At 38.2% G+C, this 21,027-nt stretch overlaps 1 protein-coding gene across 1 annotated transcript in view; it reads left to right on the forward strand.

Annotated features, from left to right (window-relative positions):
- Positions 1-21,027, forward strand: part of ADAMTSL3 (ADAMTS like 3) — a 519,919-nt gene that overhangs the window by 427,154 nt on the left and 71,738 nt on the right. The window contains exons 25-26 of the mRNA XM_081292846.1: positions 3,305-3,497; positions 3,612-3,791. Coding sequence (XP_081148972.1) covers positions 3,305-3,497; positions 3,612-3,791 — 373 coding nt within the window. The remainder of the gene's footprint in view (positions 1-3,304; positions 3,498-3,611; positions 3,792-21,027) is intronic.

Raw genomic sequence — 21,027 nt, forward strand, 5'->3', positions numbered from 1 at the left:
CATATTGTGGGGTTGGGCTCCAAATTCCTTAATAGGACACCCATAGCACAAGAGTTAATAACAAGAATCAACAAATGGGACTTACTTAAACTAAAAAGTTTTTTCTCAGCAAGAGAAACAATAAGAGAGGTAAATAGGGAGCCTACATCCTGGGAACAAATTTTTACTCCTCACACTTCAGATAGAGCCCTAATATCCAGAGTATACAAAGAACTCAAAAAATTAGACAATAAGATAACAAATAACCCAATCAACAAATGGGCCAAGGACCTGAACAGACACTTCTCAGAGGAGGATATACAATCAATCAACAAGTACATGAAAAAATGCTCACCATCTCTAGCAGTCAGAGAAATGCAAATCAAAACCACCCTAAGATACCATCTCACTCCAGTAAGATTGGCAGCCACTATGAAGTCAAACAACAACAAGTGCTGGCGAGGATGTCGAGAAAAGGGTACACTTGTACATTGCTGGTGGGACTGCAAATTGGTGCGGCCAATTTGGAAAGGTTTTGTAGGTTTTTGGGGGATTTTTGAATTTACTTCAGTCTGTGTATCTTTGCAAATTTATCAATTGTGTTTTTTATTATAAACATACACTCATTATTTTTAATATCTTTGAAATTGCCCCTTAAATTCCTAATATTGGTAATTCATGCCTTCTCTCATCTTCCTTCATATTTCATCAAGGACTTATCAATTTTATTAGTCTTTTGAAAAACCATCTTTTTTATATTCTAATTTATCTATTTCTGTTCTTATCTTTGGTAATTGCTTTGTTTCCTTTCTTCTATGTTCTTCTATGAGTTTAAATGCTGTTAATAGATACTAGGATTATTAAAGCCAATCTTTCTTTTTTAACGTATGCTTTTAAGGCTATTTTTTTCTCTTTATAGCATTACCTGAATCCTACAAATTTTGACATTTGATATTTTTATTAACATTAACTTAAAAATACAATCTGATTTCCATTGTGATTCCGTCTTTAGCTCAGAAGTAAATTAAAAGGTTATTGCATAATTTCAAATATTTGGGGATTACCTATTTCACTTCCACTGTGATCAGCTATCTTAGCTCAGGCTGCCTTAACAAAATACCATAGACTAGGTGGCTTAACCAACAGCATTTTATTTTTTGTATGCCTGGAAAATCCAAGATCAAAGTCAGGCAGGGTCTAGTTATTGGTGAGGACTCTTCCTGGCCTTCAGAAATCCAGTTTCTCACCTTCTTATTGTCTGGTAGAGAGTGCAAACTCTTTGATGTGTCTTTTTATAAAGGCACTAATGTCCTCATGAAGGTCCTGAACTCATAACTCTAACCCTAGTTATTTCCCAAAGGCCCCATCTGCACACCGCCCACTGGGAGACAGAGCTTCAACATGTGACTTTTGGGGAGACATAAACCTTTAGTTTATAACATATATTCTGTATTATTTTAATTTTTTGATTGTTTCTTTATGCTTATAATTTATACTTTTATTTAGGATTTAGGATGTATGTTCACATGAAAATTTTTTCTATATATTTATCAGATTTTGTGCTCAGGTTTGGCTAATTTCACAATATGCATTAAAATATTTTAATCTTCTACTTTGGAAAATTTAAGGTATTTGGGGAATTCACTTATTCCTTGAAACTTTGTAGAGATTTGTTCACAAGAGGAGCAGGGTCTAGACACCTTCTTGGATGGGACTGCTGTAGTTTCCTAGAAAGTTATCTATTTCATCAATATTTTCAAATATATTCTTAAATTTATGTTCTTGCTAATATTTTTCTTCTTGATATGGGAAGAGCTTGGCAAAACATTTTAAAGCTTTCAAATTTTCCAATTATATTTCTGTTCATTATTCTTTGCATCTAACAGCTCATACTTCATACATATTTAGACTTTTTATTCAATTTCTGTACTTTAACAATCATTGTATCTTCATTACAAAAATTTCCATATAAACAAAAATTTTCCTCTTTGTCCTCTTGTAATTTCATTTTCCCACTATATACAAATAAAACATTTATTATAGAAAATTAGAAATGATTAGAACAAAATCACTTTTCAAAAAACACTAATTTTTTTTAAGAAAACTGATTTTTTTCTCCAGGAATGAATGCTCATTATAATAAAATTCAGGAAAAAATATAGTAAGGATGAAAAGAAAATAACAATCTTATCACTTATCACTGTTAACATTTAGATGTACAAATATGCAGAATTTTCTGCATACATTTATTGCTGCATAAAATATAGGATTATTTTTATAAGCCATTTTATGATAATCTTTTCTAATAAAAACATCATGAATGCATTTGTATGTCAGTTGTCCACTTTATTACTTTAATGGCTTCTAGAATTGTACTCTGTGCATACACAAGTATTTATTTTGTACTCTCTGCATTCACAAGTATTATTTTGTCCTTCATTGCTAAATATTTAGATAATTTTTCATTTTGTGAAATTTTATTTTATTTTATTTTTTTGTCTTTGCTACTACAAACTACTCTGGAGCCACCATCCTTTTATGTACATTTTAAGCAATTTAAAATTTACCTCATGATGTATGTCTACAGTAATTAGTTTCATTTTCACTAAAAATTAAATTTTCACAAATTAAAATGAACATAACACGTAATTTTTTTAACTCATCACTTGGACAGAGATGTTTTAAATAGTATTATCTGGCTTGGCTCTCTCACATGCTTCTGCTGGGTGTAAATTGGGAGAATCTTCCTTGAAGGCAACTTGGAAATATGTATTAAAAGCAACTGCCCTGGTTTTTCATTTTTACAGATGTTTCATGAGAAAACCTGATTTTTCCAAGATCTTATTGCAAAGGAATCACATTATATTTATGTTGTAAATCCACTCCTAACATAAAGGAATTTTCTTAGGGATATTCCAAATAATGAATCCAGGTGCCCTGAAGATTTCCTGAAGTGTGTTTTTGAGCATTTAAAATTTCTTTTGACACCTATATAAATCATCATTGCCTTGGGACTCTACTCAAAACCAAACCAAGATTTTATTTTTGATAGATGGTGGTGAGGCAGGATGGGAACAACTCTGCTTCTTTTCACTAGACCTTTCCAAACGAGTAAGATCTTAAAACACTTCCCTGACATATCTTCCTTTCAATACTACATTCCTGTATTTTAATTGCATACATTGATGGAGATGCTTTTGCTGTGGAATTTTTATACAGTGTATAAAACCCAGAAGTGCAGAGAAGAACTTAAAATTGTTCATGTAGACTGTTGCACCTTGTCTCATTGAACAATTCAACTTTCCCCACTTGGCTTTTTGTGTAGGTGGCACATGGGCTCCTGGGGTCCCTGCTCAGCAACCTGTGGTGTTGGAATCCAGACCCGGGAAGTGTACTGCCTGCACCCAGAAGAGTCCCCTGCACCTGCTGAGGAATGCAGGGATGAAAAGCCCCATACCCTACAAGCATGCAATCAATTTGATTGCCCTCCTGGCTGGCATATTGAAGATTGGCAGCAGGTACTGCAGATTGGCGACTCCATGACCTGCCATGCTTATGACAGTGAGGAGCCCTGCATTGCTGTACTCTAGAGTGAGCTGAGCCCACTGCCTTACCTCCTCTTGTCTTCTTAGTGTTCCAGGACATGTGGTGGGGGAACTCAGAACCGAAGAGTCACCTGTCGGCAGCTATTAACAGATGGCAGTTTTTTGAATCTCTCTGATGAATTGTGCCAAGGACCCAAGGCATCGTCTCATAAATCCTGTGCCAGAATAGACTGCCCCCCACATTTAGCTGCAGGAGACTGGTCAAAGGTAAGGACTATTCTCAACTTTACAGTTTCTTCTTTTCTGTTCCTCCTTTGTTTCAGCCTCTTAATAATTCCTCCACAGGATCAGACCAGGACTGCTGTGAGATGAGTAGGGTGCGTGGGGTGCAAATTTAAGAAGACACTCTCACTCTTGGGGTCATGGACTGGATGAGGACTCAGGCCTGATCTCAATTAATCATTTTCAGTTTTTACACGGTATTATTTAAACTCTTCTCATAATTTTTTCTCCCAAATGAATCCCTTCTTTGGGAGGTACTAGCATCATAGTATCCAAGGATAAACTCAAAATCAGTTTGGTTCCTTTCTTCGTTGTGTTCTCTCTTGGAATTATTCATTAAACCCTGTAATTTCAACTTTCTGAACATCTTTATACATTTATATCCTCTACAATCTGTTTCTATCATGGTTAGTTTTGCCCTTCATCATTGCAAGGTTGGATTATTGCAGTAAGTTGAGTTCTAGCACGTTGTCTTGTGTGGACAGGAATCAACACAATCTGGTAATGATGATTTAATTTTTAGGTGGGAATATTGAAGCCCTAGCACTTTAAATAAGATGTCCAAACTCACACAGATGAGAATGTAGGAGCAGAATCCATTCCTTGACTTTATTCCAAGGGTTCTTTCTGTTATGAAACTGTTCACTTGATCTACTTGTCTCCATATTACTCTCCCATCTCCAGGCTATCTGATAAACCATAATATCTCCATCACTGTTTTCATCAAGTCAAATGTTTGTGCAGAATCTTTCAGGGTCTTATTACTTGCAGAATCAAGTTCCCCAGAGTAGCTCCCAGGGCCTTTCTTGGTCTGATGGTCTTCTTATTGCAATCTTTTATTCTTATTCCAGCTCTTTATCCTTATTCTAGACTTTTGCTCCAGTCTTGCTGTATCTTTAACATCTATAGATCTACAGGCTGAGGTTCTTAGCAAAGATTCAGAAACAGATAATTCTCATAAGTTGTGTTGTCAGTATTTTGGAACCTCCAGTCACTACCATGAACTGTCTTCTGAGGGTAGAGAGCCAATCTCAACATCAGAAATCACTTTAAGAGATTAGATAGGGCAAGCCAGGCATGGTGGCAGTTTCCTGTCATTCCAGCAATTTAGTAAGCCAAGGCAGGAGGATCACAATTTTAAGGTCACCTTCAGCAACTTAGCAAGGCCCTAAACAACTCAGTGAGATCCTGTCTCTAAATAAAAATTTTTTTAAAAAATGTTGGGGATGTAACTCAGTGGTAAAAGCACACATGTGAATGAACTAGTGTGTTCATGTGCTAGTTCAGTGCCAGATGGAGTCATACCTGTCACCCTCTTCTAAAAGCAGATATGGTCTCCATTTCCATCGATGAGAAAATACAGGTTCATTAAGATTAAGTAACTTCCTAACAATGGAGCTAGGATTCAAACCCAAGTTTGTGTGACCAAAATTTAGTAAGAAGGTGATCTTTCATGCAAGAGCAGGGCCTTTTGAGCCAAACAGACCAATGCTGGATCCTAACTCTAAAGCCTATAAGCTGCTTGTCCTTGTTCAGTATACTTAGCCTCTCTGAACTCCAATTTTCCTTCCTCTAAAAGTTTTGGTTAGTGAGGATAATATGAGATATTTGATAGGGAAACATCTAGCAGAGGAGGGCTTTCCCTTCTTCCTTAAGGGAAAGTCCATAATTCTGGCAGTAGGTTAGATTGATAATACATGTTCTCCAGATTTGGAGTTTTAACTGGTAGCTCAATTAAGTACCAATATTTTAAAACTGTCTTAAGAAAAAAAAAATTACAGGTCAGAGTTTTAACTGGTAGCTCAATTAAGTACCAATATTTTAAAACTGTCTTAAGAAAAAAAAAATTACAGGTCAGAGTCCTATTCCTCATGAAGCTCACTGAAAGTCTACATAAATGTCCCCCTAAATACTCAAAAAGTATTCAGGAAAAGAATTGAATACCTCTCTTCAGGGTCTGCAGAGGAGGAGTTGCCCTTGATCCAGCCATTATGCCCTACTCCCTCTATCTAGCTCACAGGAGAGGAGACGATGCTCTCACCTCAACCTGTCACACTATAAGTCAGTGACACAAGGGACAGGAGAACTGTCTTCTCCAACATTCAGGTCCTAAAGCAAGAGGTATGGCTATTCTAGGTGAGACAACCTCCCTAAAATAGGCTGTGGAAGAATGGATAGAATTTAGCCCTGTTGATTTGCTTTATTTCCCTCCAACTCACAGCTCCCTCCACCCCACCCCCCCACTGCCGCCTCTCTCTCTGGCACTGGAGATTGAACCCAAGGGCTTTTTGCCTCTTGAGCTACATCATCCATCTTTTTTATTTGTAGTTTTTAATCTTGAGACAGGGTCTCACTGAGTTGCTGAGGCTGCCCTGAACTCATGATTCTCCTGCCTTGGCCTCCCAAATTGCTGGGATTAGAGGTATGTGCTATCTCACCTGGACCCATCCTACTTTCTCACAGAAAAATAGAGACCGCAGAACAGAAGTGTTCATTTGAGCATCCCTTTGAGACTGGGTACTAGGCAAAGTTACCTGGTTAATGGGTAGGCAGAGTATGTCCCAGTCACCGAGCTAAACTCAAAGAGTGAACTTTTACTATGTCCCATTGTCACAGGTAGTGCAGATTCCAGTTCCTGTCCCCGTAAAGAAAGCAGAAAGGAAAGGGCCATGCCTTTGTGGAGAGACTCTTGTTGTTATGAATGCTTTATCTCCTTGCTGCGCCGAGTGTGGCACAGGGACTAAGTGGACATCAACTGGGAGATTGTGAAAAGGGAGGAATCTCTAATCCCATCCGACCTCAGCAATGACAGTCAGCTTTTCAGTAAGATCCCCAGGTGTTTAATGCATGTGACAGTTTGAGAAGCATTTTTCACTCGCTCCTCATGCTTGTTTGAGTTACTCAGCTTTAAAATATGTCCAAGGTAGGACGGGCTTCAGGCAATGAGCTCTTGGAGCAACTGCTCTTAACCCAAGTGGGACGAGGCAAGGAAACAGAGGGCCTGGGGGCTAGGGAAAGAAGCCAGGCACCTTGTTTATAGGCCCCGCCTAGAACTAGTGCTATACTCTAAAATACCCCACTGATTCTTTCTTTTCTGTAAGAATAAGTAGGTCTTCACAGTGCACTGTCTTATGAAACAAACTCTTCTCACTGGCCTTTGAGAGTAGAGACAGGCGGTGACATCATTGATTCCCTTTCCTGTCCATTCTCTCAGCAAATAATTGGACCTGCACTTGCCAGTTCTGTGTCATTAAAGTGACACCATCGTACTCATGCTTATCTTTGTGTCTTTCCTCTTTCTGGGGTCCCCCAAATCCCAGCTCAGGCTCTGAGCTACCCGCCTCTGTGAAGTCTTCCACTCCCTAAAATCATGCAGCCTTCCCTCCCCACCTTAAACTCACAATGACCCTACTTTTTATTGTATTTCAGTGAGTCACTACTTCCTGAGCAACCATATGGTCTTCCTATCTGGCCTATAATGTCCTTGAGGCCAGTGGCCATGAGATCACTGACAGGTCCTTGGGCCCTACAGAGCTCTGAGCAAGAAAATACATCCCTCGAGTGGTTTTGAAAAAAATCAGGGAAAATGCAAAGTGGTGTTGAAGTGGTGATTTTTAGAAATACTGGGGTCTGCTAACACAGGAGAGAAAATCATTCACTGGAAAGGTTTTGTTTTTTTTTTTCTGGGAGAAACAAAGGAAGGAAACAAAAGAGGAGGTTACCCACCTGATGTGCACTGAACCTGATGCAGTCAGCTACTCAAAGGGCAAGCTCTCCTATGCCAGAAGGTCAGCCCATGCGTTTAAGAGCCCTCTCTCAAAGCCAAGATCACATCTTCAGGAAGCCACTATCAGGAAAGAATAGGAAGTGCACACATTTCACAGGAAGGTAGGACAAACCTTGGGACACTGAAAGACAGTGTTCAGATGCAGGTACAGTCAGACACACAGCCTGTGGCATGGCAGTCTGGGTTTCCTACTGGGTTCAGCATCTTCCCTGTTAAGTTGAAATTTCCTCTCATTTTGGAGTTGCTTTGCTTTGGCAGAGACCCTGGCACCAAATTACCACCTGTCTCTAAAAGCTTCCTGCCAAACTAACCCTTGTGCCATGGGATGGCTCACTTGGGGGCAGCCATCTGTTCTGTGGTTCTGGATAAAGCCCTTCCACATTGAAACTGGCCACTAACCCTGGACGTGAAGTGAGTGAGAAGCTACACCGCAGTTTCCATTCTTCATCATGCTGGGCCTGCTGGCCTGTAACTGGAATAGTCCTCTCTCCCCACACTAGCTCTATTCATGGTGTGTGTGAGCTCTGCCCATTCATTGGCTCATCAGTTTGCCTTAGTGTCTTAGATCTGGACTGGGCAATTGGCAAAAAGGAGCCTTCAGTTCTTATACAGCCTTTCAAGTTGTAAGAAAGAAGCATTGACTCATAAATGGCAATCCTCCTAAATGGTAGGTTTCTGTGATCCACATATCCCCTGTAGCCTGTTTGATGCCCTCACACCTTGACTAAAATCCAGTAACCTTCTCTCATTTTTTATTTTCTGTACGTTGATGGACATTTGGCCATTTTGTCTATATTTGTCTTTTTCTTTCATGATGTTTCCAGGTGTTTTTTTTCCCTGCATATTTGATTACATCTTTTCTGTTAATTTTTCTTCTTCCAAATTTCAAAAAAAAAACCTTAATATTTGACCCTTCAATTTTCTTTTTTTTTTACTCTCTAGTTGATTCTGTGTCCCTACCTCTACTATGACTTTTATAGGTAACTCTTCTTCTCTAGAAACAAACTCTAGCCTATCCAATACCACATCTCCAGCTTTCCATGTTGAATATATCCCCATCATTGGAAAACCAAGGGACAACCTCTTCATCCCATCCCAACTAACTCCCTACCTTATTTCCTGTCTCTGCCAGTATGTCATCATCTTTCCAATACCTGCAATCACATCTGACTTTTCTACTTCCTGTGTTTAGTGACCTATCTGCAGTCTTCTCAGTTCTTGAAATGCACCCATAGTTTAAGTAAAAAAGGAAATATCTTTAAAAATGAGAAATTTTAAAAGAACATATCGAAGATACACAAAGTTCCAAATATAGAATTCCAGTTTTCAATAGAATTATTCATTAGAAAACATGAAGATCATCTTGTTTGGGAGCCAATTTATACAGGCTTGTGAAAACCATATACCTTACATGTATGTAATTATGTAATCTTTTGGCAACTTGTACTTAATGACATTGAGTTGATAGCTTGCAATCAGCCATAATTGGAGTATTTACACCACAGAAATTGGTAAAACAATCAGGACTCCTACCCTAAGCATCTTTTGTGAGACACTCACATTTACAAATGCATGAAAGGGTCACACACACACATTTACACAAGGACACAGGGTTTTTTCAGCTGTTTCATTCCTGTGACCAAAAAGCCTGACAAGAACAATTTGAAGGAAAGTTTATTTTGGCTTATGGTTTCAGAGTTTTAATCCACAGTAAGCTGACTCCATAGCTGTGGGCTTGAGGTGAGGCATATCATCATGATGGAAGGACATGGTGGTGGAAAGCAGCTTATGGCAACTAGGAAGGAGGGAGAGAGAGAGAGAGAGAGAGGGTGAGCGCTCCACTCACTAGAGACAAAACACAAACCCCAAAGGCATGCCCTCAGTGAACTTTCTCCAGCCACACCCTATTTGTCTATAGTTTCTACCCAGTTAATCAGTGTCAGTGGATTAATCCACCAATTAGGTTACAATTCTCATAATCTAATCAGTTTGCCTCTGAAACATACTTGCATTGTCTCACACATGATCTTTTGGGGGATACCTCATATCTAAACCATAACATTCCACTCTTGGCCCCCAAAAGCTCATGCCCTTCTCACAATGCAAAATATATTTAGACCATTTTCAAGAGTCCCTATGACCTTAACAGTTCTGGTATTACTCAAAAGTCCAAGTCCAAAATCTCTTGTGAAACTCAAGAAAAACCCATGGATGTTTTCCACTATAAAGATCAAAAGCAAATTTCATATATACAATATATAATGGCACAGAATAAAGTTTCCATTCCAAATAGAAGGGGATGAAAAAGGAAGTGATGAGACCAAAACAAAAGTGAAATCCAGCTGGGGGCAAACAAGTTCTATAGCTCCACATCTGGCATCTGGAGCAGATGGCATTGTGAGGCTCTCTCTAAAGAGCTTGTATAGCTCCACTTCTATTGTTTGGCTGGTTGCAGTCCTCTTGGCCTGTTGCTGCTTGATTCCTTGACAGATATCCCACATTACTGACATCTCTGAATCTCGGGAGTTTTCACTGTAGCTTTGGCTTCCTTCTCACATCTTCATATATTACCCACTCAGGAGCAGCCTGAAGGAACTCCAACTCTGCTACACTTTGCCTTGCTTTCCAGGGCTTCCTTTGAAATCTTGGTGGAAGCCTCCATGACCCCTTAACTCTAGCATCCTGCATTCCTGCAGAGCCAGCACCATATGGTTGATGCCAAGTCTGCCACCATCTCAAGCAGTAGCCAAGCCTCCTGGGACCGCACCTACAGTAGCCCCTGAGTGCCTCATTGGCTGAGCACAGTGAAATGACTTAATAGATCCCCCCTCTGCAATTAGGAGTCCCTATGATCTCTTCTTAAAGGAACTTTTACTCTTATACCCTTGAGCCCGAGATAGGTGTGGTCTTGCCATTCCTGGGATGCCCACAAGCCATCTTTCCTGTTGTCTCTGGGTAAAGTACTTATTATCTTTTTAGTGACTGTAATCTCTTCAACAACCACAGCTTTCTTAGCCCCAGTTTTACTTGCACTTTTGTAGCCAAACTGCAAGTTTTTCAAATATTTCTGCTCTTGATTATCACAGTAAACTTGGCTAAAAGCTGCCTGCAATATCCATTCCACTGCCTGAATGCTGTACTGCCTGGAAGATTCCTCTTCCAGATTAATTAGTTCTTCACCTTTAAATCCAGCCTCACAGAAATCTGAGGGCATGAGCAAATATAGACAACTTTTTTGCCAGGATGACATGAATGGCCTCTACTCCAGTTTCCAGTAGAATCTGTTCCAGAGCCCAGTCTACTGTCCACAGTTCTGTTGACATTTTGGTTTTCTGAACTCCCACCAGAATCAGCCATTAATCTCTGCTTACAGCATTCTAAAGCTTTTCCAGCCCACATCTCTATACTTTTCTTAATTCCACTTGCAAACCAGTTCACGGTGCTTCTGATTCACATGGTCAAGTTAGTCCTAGCAACAATTCTACTCTTGGTATCAATTTGTTTTGGCCAGCTTTTTCGTTGCTGTGACCAAAATAACTGACAAGGACAATTTAAAGAAAGGCTTTATGACTTATGGCTTATGGTTTCAGAGTTTCAGTCCATGATAAGCTGACTCTATAGCTCTGGGCCTGAGGTGAGGCAGAATATCATGGCGGAAGGACATTGTAGAGGAAAGCAATTGAGTATATGTTATCCACAACACAGAAGTCCACTCACCAGAGACAAAATATAAACCCAAAAGGTATGCCCTATTGACCTACTTCCTGTAGCCACACTCTACTGTCTATGTACCACCCAGTTAATCCATATCCTAATCCACTGATTAGGATTCAATTCTCATAATATAATCCTTTTGTCTCTGAATGTTCTTGCATTGTCCGCACATAATCTTTTTGGGAAACCTCATTTCTAAAGCATAACACCCCCCCCACACACACACACACACACGCACAGTTACTGATAAACAATTTCAGCTTACTGATGGTGCCTAGGATGGAAATGACCTTAAGAAGTTCCAATCTGTGGAATTTTTGTTTTGTTTTGCTTTAAAGAGTCTAAGAAACTTTGTTGGGCTTCTCTTAATACATTCTAAAATCTCTATCTGCATAATTAGTGTTTGGTGGGGCCAGGAGATATCTGACATCTGGATGTAGGTTCACTCTATCAATCATTATCCTGTGGAGTTAATATCATCTTGATTCAAGGTCTTTGATCTTAAAGCAGTACCTTTTTTTTCAGATATCCCTCTATGAATAAAAAACATTCCAGTTTTCAAGGTTTTTCTAAAGTCCTCTTTTTACTCTCACTATGTGGAATTAATTATGAGTTTCTTATTACTAATCATTATGTAGATAGCCAGTCTTCTACTTAATAGTGGTCTTTCTAGAGTCAGTATAACCACTTACTCTTAAATTCTGACCCATTCAAACTTCACCCAGTTCATTCAATTATATGCACTTCTATTTGATCAACTTATTTTAAATCTCTTTCTCTCTCTCTCTCTCTCTCTCTCTCTCTCTCTCTCTCTCACACACACACACACACACACACACACACACACAATCTGAAAATGCCTTATTTTCCTAACTAGATTGTAGCTGCCAGAGGGAAGGACATCTCCATATATCTGTATTCCACTTGTTGTTTGGCAAACTCTCACTGTATGCGATAAAGAGACTTATAAAAGCTTCTTCTAAACTGAATATTCCTATTCCATAGCCTTTCATGCTCACAGTCATTTAAACAACAGCATTTATTGCACACTGCTGTGCTGATTACCCCAGGCTCCAGGAATCAGAGACAATCAAGAATATTCCAGTGAACTCACAGTTTAATGAGGCATGCAGCTGAAATAAGGTTTACAATCACATTTAAAGAGTCTAATAAAGGTGTCCCCAGTACAGAACTATGGAACAATTGAGGGAAAACATCTGTGTCTGCCTGGGTCCCAGGAAAGTGTTGTAAAAGACATAACTTTAGACTTGAATCTTAAGAAATGAGTGCAAACTGTGTGGAAGTAACATAAGGGTGCTGTTCTAGGCCATGATAGCAGTGTATAAAAAGGCACAGACTCGTGAGTTTACCAGTGGTATGTGCATGGGAATGGGATGCATTGAGGAAGTAGATGAAGATGTGATAGACTGGAGAGGTTGCAGCCAGATGGTGAAGGACTGGGGGGTACTTGTATCAATCCCTGTATTTATGATGGAGGATGTTTGAATAAGGAAATACAGTTCAGGGTTTCAGACATATAATTCTGGCTGCACTATGGACAGTGTATCACAGGAAGAAATTCTGGAACTTGAGAAACCTTGTTAGATGGAGACTGGAATAAAACCAATGAGGATAAGCCATTGAGATAGAGAATAGTAGATAGTTTTGAAATGTAGTCAGGAAATATACTTGACATTTTTGGTCATCAAATTGTTTAAAAATGAGAAAAGAAAAGAGGGGCATCCCTTATTTCTGTCTTAGAAGGCTAATAGAAGAGGTGGCCATTAATTTTAAAATTAGAGAAGATGAAGAATATTCAGATTGTGATTTGAAAAGGAGAGAAAATGGGTTTAGTTTAGATATACATATAGTTTGAGAGTCTATAAATTCTTCACTCTAAGTTGTAACTATACAATTATCAACATGTGAATGGTAGTTGAAGTCATAGAAGATGAGTGTCTCTGGTATCTAAAAGTATATTATTGAAAATAGTTCATTTAAAAACTATTTAGGAGGCTTTCAGTGAAACAAAACTATGGTGGAAGGATGGTAGTTTAATGTTCTCAAATCCCTCATTGAAAAGCAAAACAAAAAATAAGAGCAGTAATTAGGATTTCAAAAGCAAAGGAAAAATAAAACATAGATAACTTTAATGAAAATGACATAAGTGGGTAAGACCAAACCACACACAGTAGCAGACACTAAAGAAACTACAAATTTAGATCTAGGAAGATATTTAAAAACAAACAAGCAAAAAAACACATGGAACACAGGAGTCAATGATAATTACCACGACAGGGTTCAATAGAACCCTGAGCAAGCAGACCTCAGACCAGTCAATTCAACTGAGAGAAGATTCCAGGTTCCAGAGTGTAACTAAGGGTGAGGATGATCATGCAGACTCACTCAGAGGTGTCCTAAGAAGACTGAGAGTTCAGGAACATCTCTTATCTCTAAGGTCTTCAGAATGCCCAACAAAAGTTGTCAGAATTAATATCTGAGTTCAGAAGGAATGTGTGGGGAAAAGTAAAGAGTTTCTTGGGAGTGCACAAGTCCAGAGAGTACAAATTTTAGAAATGTGGCCAAATTGCTAAATGCTTCCTTTTAACACCAGAACCAGAAAAGGAGCCTTAAACAGTGAAGATAATTACCCTGAAATTCTCTACTGCACTACCACATACACTCCCCTCTCCTAAAAGCACAGAAAGCAATTTAATTTCTCTAGTACTTTCAACAACCCCCCCAAAAAATACTGTAAGTGAAAGTATCAGTAACACATCACCTTGAAACAGATAAAAATATGATTTAATATTAAAAAATGAGCTCAAAGAAACTAACAAAACTGCAGACACAAATAAAAACAGAAAACCTAAGAAATGAGATGAATAAATAACAAGTAAATGAGCAAAGATAGCTGACAGGGTTCAGGAAAGAATTAGAAATCTAGAGGGAAGTTTTCAGGATGTATACTAAACTAGAAGGAACCCAAGAATAATAGATACAGAGAGTCATAAAAATGAAGGTAACCCAAAAAAGAAGGGCAGTGAATGGAATAAAAAAGAAACGAGGGGCTGAGGTTGTGGCTCAGTGGTAGAGTGCTCCCCTAGCATGTAGAAGGCACTGGGTTCGATTCTCAGCACCACATAAATGTAAAATAAAGATATTGTGTCCACCTAAAACTTTAGAATAAATATTTTTTTTAAAAAAGAAATGAAAAGGATTCAAGTGAAAATGACAGATATAAAACACAGGGACAGAAATTCCAGTGAATACAAAGTCCCGGGAAAAGAAAGCCACCAAAACAGTATAACAGAACAAAACCATAAAGAAAACAATTGAATTGCCATTTTGAAAGGGCACCCTGTATTCCTAGGAAAATTGACCCAGAGTAGTCAATATCAAGACACATTTTTCTAAAGTAACTAAAGTAAATGTATTTGTGCATCTGGGCAAAAAGACTCAAGTCACTTATTAGGTTAAAATATATATCTCATACAGATAGTAGATTTCTTTTCTCTCTCTCTGTCCCTCTCTCCCTCTTTCTCTTCTCTCTCTCTCTCTCTCTCTCTCTCTCTCTCTCTCTCTCTCTCTCTCTCTCTCTCTCGGCACCAGAGATTGAACACAGGGCCGATTAACCACTGAGCCACATCCCCACGCCCCAGCCCTTGTTATTTTTTTTATTTTGAGACAGGGTCTCACTAAGTTGCTCAAGGCCTTTCTGTCTTTGAACCTACAATCCTCCTGCCTCAACCTCCCAAGCTGCAGGAATCATAAGCATGTGCTATCATGCCTGGCTTGGCATCACATTTCTTGACAATACTACCCCGTACAATGGAGCAACATAATTAATATACTGAAGGAAAGAAAATGGGAGCCACAGACTTTGTATCTTGCTGAGATAACCTTCAAATTTAAAGGTTATAGACAAATAGTTACAAAGATGTGAGAACTCAGGGTATGCGGTTCCTATACACTCCTCCTACTGAATCTGTTGGGTCTCTGTAGTGAACTGATAGGAGGAGATTTGGCACAAAGTTGCTGCTTTGTAAATGGTAAGGCACTAATCATTCTCTCTATATATATATTTCTCTCTCTCTCTCTCTCTCTCTCTCTCTCTCTCTCTCACACACACACACACACACACACACACCATACACACAAATATACACACGTAAGTAATTTATGAACATTCTCTAGTGGCACTCTTAATTTGTACTTAGCAAATACAAAGTCACATACGATCACCACCCAGAAAAAGGATTTTTTTGAATGATCCTGCTAGCATTTATGACAGGGAAGAAAAGTCAAACATGTATTATTGGAAATGCCTTATGAGTAATGTTTGAACAAAAATGGCTCAGTAGTAGTTTAGTAAAAAGTTTTACTAAAAAGTTTTATTGTATGGCAAATGCTTAGCTGATCATTTGGCTTAAGAAAAATAAGTAATTTGCCAAATCATAATTTTAAAATACCTGTTCAAAAAGCCTATTGAAAGTTTTTCTCTGTACTGAAAAACAATAATAATCAGGGCTTTCCATTAAACATGACAATAAGGCATTTTAAAAAATTCCTTTTGCCTCTTTGAAGCCCTACAAAAAACCCACAAAGTGAATGAAAAAGAGGAAACATTCTGTCTTCAATGAACAATGAAATGGCCACAATCCCAAACTATAAATCATGAAACACACCTGCCAAAGACCATAAAATCTGGACCAAAATGAGAGGGAAGTTTGAGAGCTGACAAATATTTTCTTGGGCGCTGAGCGGGATATATATTTCCCAAAGAGTAAGTATGGCCGTCCTGAAAGGTCTGCTCAAAAATCTCTGATTATGGGGACTCCTAGACTGAGGAACATGAGCTTCCCCTGAAAACACAGAGAATGTCCCTGCAGAACTGTGGTGGGAGACAGCGCTGCAGGAGAAACCACATTTGTATACCTCCTCACCAGGAAAGGATGCCAGAGATGAAGTGGCGTGAAGGCAGGGCAGGCGGCCTTGCCCAATGATGACACAGTGAGCCACTTATTTAAAAAGCTCTTTTCTTACTTGTGCCAACCATTCAAATGCCAGAGTCGGAAGAGATTTGTGGGCAAAGGAAAGAAGAGATTTGGTGACAGAGTGTTGAAGACAGCAAACCGCCCTTGCTCACTCACATGGCTCACAAATAGCCAGTTGCATTCAGAACCCTGGCATGCACATCAAAATGAGGGGAAGTAGAAGGAAGAAATCAGGGTGTGGGAAAAGGAAACTAAAGCAAGAATCATATACACACAAAACAAAAGGTCTTTTCCAGAGAAAAGTTCCAAGAGATGGGACTGCTTCCAAAGAAGTGATGGTCATCATATCTAACAGGAAAGTGTCTTAGAGGTGAGGTTTGAGAGCTTTGTTTGTTTGATTGTTTAATATTTTAAGATGGCACAAGATAGACAACTAGAACAGTCAGGAAAAAATAAAAGACAAAAATTAAAACTAGCAAACATACAAGTTATAAGCAACAATAGCAAAAAATAAATCAATCAAAAACAGAATGGTGTACAGGATGGAGTACGTCATGAGAAGATATGGAAAAGAGCAAAGGTACAATATTGGTTGTTACAGACAGTGATGGATATGGAAAGTAGACAAAGGAAATCAAACATTAGCATAATTGGTATTTGGTGAGAACAGCAATACAAATGTAACAGAAAAATATTCAAAGATAATGTAAGGGGAACTGACTTCCTTTAGCAATGACTTTTTGTCAGCAGGTCATAAAGGCACATCATGTGCCAAAAAATACAACCTCCTGAGACAGCCTGCATAAGGTGCTGGACTTTGTGGATAAGGCAGCCATGATGAAGTCAAACAACAATGAGTGCTGGCGAGGATGTGGGGAAAAGGGTACTCTTGTACATTGCTGGTGGGACTGCAAACGGGTGCGGCCAATTTGGAAAGCAGTATGGAGATTCCTGGGAAAGCTGGGAATGGAACCACCATTTGACCCAGCTATTGCCCTTCTCGGACTATTTCCTGAAGACCTTAAAAGAGCACACTACAGGGATACTGCCACATCGATGTTCATAGCAGCACAATTCACAATAGCTAGACTGTGGAATCAACCCAGATGCCCTTCAATAGATGAATGGATAAAAAAAATGTGGCATTTATACACCATGGAGTATTACGCAGCACTAAAAAATGACAAAATCATGGAATTTGCAGGGAAATGGATGGCACTAGAGCAGATTATGCTTAGTGAAGCTAGCCAATCCCTAAAAAACAAATACCAAATGTCTTCTTTGATATAATGAGAGCAACTAAGAACAGAACAGGGAGGAAGAGCAGGAAGAAAATATTAACATTAAACAGAGACATGAGGTGGGAGGGAAAGGGAGAAAAAAAGGGAAATCGCATGGAAATGGAGGGAGACCCTCATTGTTATACAAAATTACATATAAGAGGTTATGAGGGGAATGGGATAACAAACATGGAGGGAAATGAATTACAGTAGATGGGGTAGAGAGAGAAGATGGGAGGGGAGGGAAGGGGGGATAGTAGAGGATAGGAAAGGTAGCAGAATACAACAGTCACTAATATGGCAGTATGTAAAAATGTGATGTGTAACCGATGTGATTCTGCAATCTGTATTTGGGGTAAAAATGGGAGTTCATAACCCACTTGATTCTAATGTATGAAATATGATATGTCAAGAGCTTTGTAATGTTGTGAACAACCAATAAAAAAATTAAAAATAAAAAATAAATAAAAAATAAAAGACGAACTTTTCCCTGTTTAAAAAAAAAAAAAGAATTTATCCACAGGCCTCTGCGCAGGAAGGGCAAACACATCAACCACAAAAATTTCCTGCTGGTCCTCATTTGTTCTGCATTTGTCAATGCAAGACAATGGAGCAGGATCTAAGGGCAAGAAAGCATGACTCAGAAGTTTCTCTTCATCCAGGTTGCTCTTTATGTAGAAAGGTGCCAGAAAGGCCGTCAGGGAACATGATGCTGATGAGCCCCTCTTGAAAACCCCGTAGAGCCAAGAGGAGACACAAAGATGATTTAAAATAGAGAATACAGGAATGTTTTGACCCTGGTAAAAAATGATGGAAGATGAATGATGAATTCATTTAATTGTAGAATTAAAACTAATCTATTAGCAGTTCAGAACAGAATGTAAACTGCAGAAATCTTGACATCATCTAAATGATATAATGTGAGCTAATTGGGAACTTGGAGAGGAGAGGTGCTTAATTCCTCATTATTCATAGTAGAAGGTCCCTAAGATACTTTCTGAAGTCAAAATATGTCATTAAAAATAACTATCCAAAGTAGACATTATTATTGCTGTGGGTATATATGTGACTGCATGACCAATCTAATTCTGAAACCTGTACACTCAGAAAAATGGGAAATTATATCCCATCTGATTCAAATGTAGGATATATCAAGATCATTGTACTATCATGTGTAATGAATTAAAACAAATGAAATTTTTTAAAAAAAATAACTATCCAAATCTCTTATTGGTTTTCTTAATCTTATTTCTTAACTTTAGACATTCTTTGAGGGAATTAATTATAGTAAAAAAAGATGTATATTCATCAAATCCTTTTATTTTAGTTTTTTTCTTACTATACTTAATAAAATCACATTAAATTCAAATTAAAATTATATGATACACAGTGATTATCAAGTATTAATGCTATTTTATATATAGCATTTGGGTGATTCTTTAAAGTATTAGTCAACTTTGCAGCTACAACTAAATGCCTGAGGCAATGAATTTATGAAGATAAAAATTTATTTAGCTAGATTTTTGAAAGTTCAAAGGTATGACAACATGCATCAGCTCAGTTCTTGTGAGACTGGTAAATAACAATAGTGGGAGCAAGTGTCACAATTCTCAAGTCAGGAAGGAGAGTATGGGAATGTACGGGGTTCCCACAATCCCTGTCAAAGGCACATCCCCAGTGATCTAAGGACCTTCAACTGTCTCCAGTTCTTAAAGATACTATAGCACCTCCCAACAGCACCACATGAGGACCATGCCTTTATATATGAACCTTGGGGAGGCATTCAAATTACAGCCAAACCATAGTACTTTCCTTTTTAAACATTGTTAAAATTTATTAGTTCTATTTTAACATAAAAATTACAAGTATTAATGGAGTTTCCTGTGATGTTCCCGTACATGTATGCATGGCTAATGTTTATGTCAGGTTCAACATATATTTCCCCTCAAATATTTGTGTGTGTGTGTGTGTGTGTGTGTGTGTGTGTGTGTGTGTATGTGAGTGAGTGATGTTGGGAATTGCACCCCCAGGGTGCTCTACCACTGAACTACTTCCCCAGTCCTTTTTATTTTGAGACCAGGCCTCCCTAAATTGCTGAGTTATAAAAACTATAACTATTAATGGGGTTTCATGTGATGTTTCACTAAGTTGCTTAGGCTAAACTTGAACTGATGATCCTCCTGCCCCAGCCTCTCAAGGCATGTGCCCCTGTGCCTAACCATTTATCATTTTGTTGTGGTGAAAACATTAAAATACTTTTTCTCTAGCTTTTTGAACTGTGAAATACTTTATTGTTATCTATACTCAGCTTACTTTGCAATAGTGCACTAGAACTTCTTGTTCCTGTTACTTCTTAGGTTTTGATTGATCTTTCCCCATCCCTTCTACCCCACCCCCAACACTCCTCAGGCTGCGGTAATTGCCAGTCTGTTCTCAACTTCTATGGGATCAACGTTTTTATCTTCCACATATGAAAGATCGTTTGGTACTTGTCTTTCTCATTTCATTTAACAAAATGATATTCACTTCCATCCATGTCCTCACAAATGACAGAATTTCATTCTTTTTTATGACTGAATAAAATTCCATTGTAGATACAATATTCTCTTTACCCATTCATCAGCTGGTGGACACTTAAGTTGTTTCCTACTCTTGGCTACTGTGAATATTGCTACAGTAAACGCTGGGAGTGTAGAAGTCTCTTTGACATATGGATTTAATTTCCTTTGGATAAATACCCAGTAGTGAGATCGTTGGATCATGTAGTTCTTTTAATTTTTTGAGGAACCTCCATACTGTTTTCCACAATGGCTGTATTAATTTATGTTGCTACCAACAGTGTGGAAGGGTTCCTTTTCTCCACATCCTTGCTTGCACTTGTTCTCTTTTGTCTTTTTTTGATCATGGCTATTCTTACTTGAGTGAGGTGATTTTTTGTGTGTGTGTGCGATTTTGGTTTACATTTCCCTGAAGATTTATTATGTTGAGCTTTTTTCCATCGATCATTTGTATGTCTTCTTTTGAGAAATACTATTTAGGTTTATTGCCCCTTTTTAAATATTTTGAAGTCAAGTAGTATGATACCGCCTGCATTCTTCTTTTTGCTCAAGATTGCTTTGGCAATATACTATTAGCTGTTATCAAAAAGAAAAGAGAGGATTTTAGTGGAACCATACAAATTTTAGGAGTTTTTTTTTCTAGTTCTATAAAGAATGTTGTTGCTATTTTGATAGAAATGACATTGAATCTGTAGCTCTCTTTGGGTAGTATGAACATTTTAATAATATTGATTAGTCTAATCCATGAATGTAGGATGTCTTTCCATTTTTTGTGTCCACTGCAATTTATTTCATCAATGTTTTATAGTTTTCATTGTAAAGATCTTTTACCTCTTTGGTTAAATTTATTCCTAGATACATTTTTATAGCATTACAAATGGGGTT

Source organism: Spermophilus citellus (genome assembly GCF_964194105.1).
Source record: "Spermophilus citellus genome assembly, chromosome: 4".
Taxonomy (NCBI): Eukaryota; Metazoa; Chordata; class Mammalia; order Rodentia; family Sciuridae; genus Spermophilus; species Spermophilus citellus.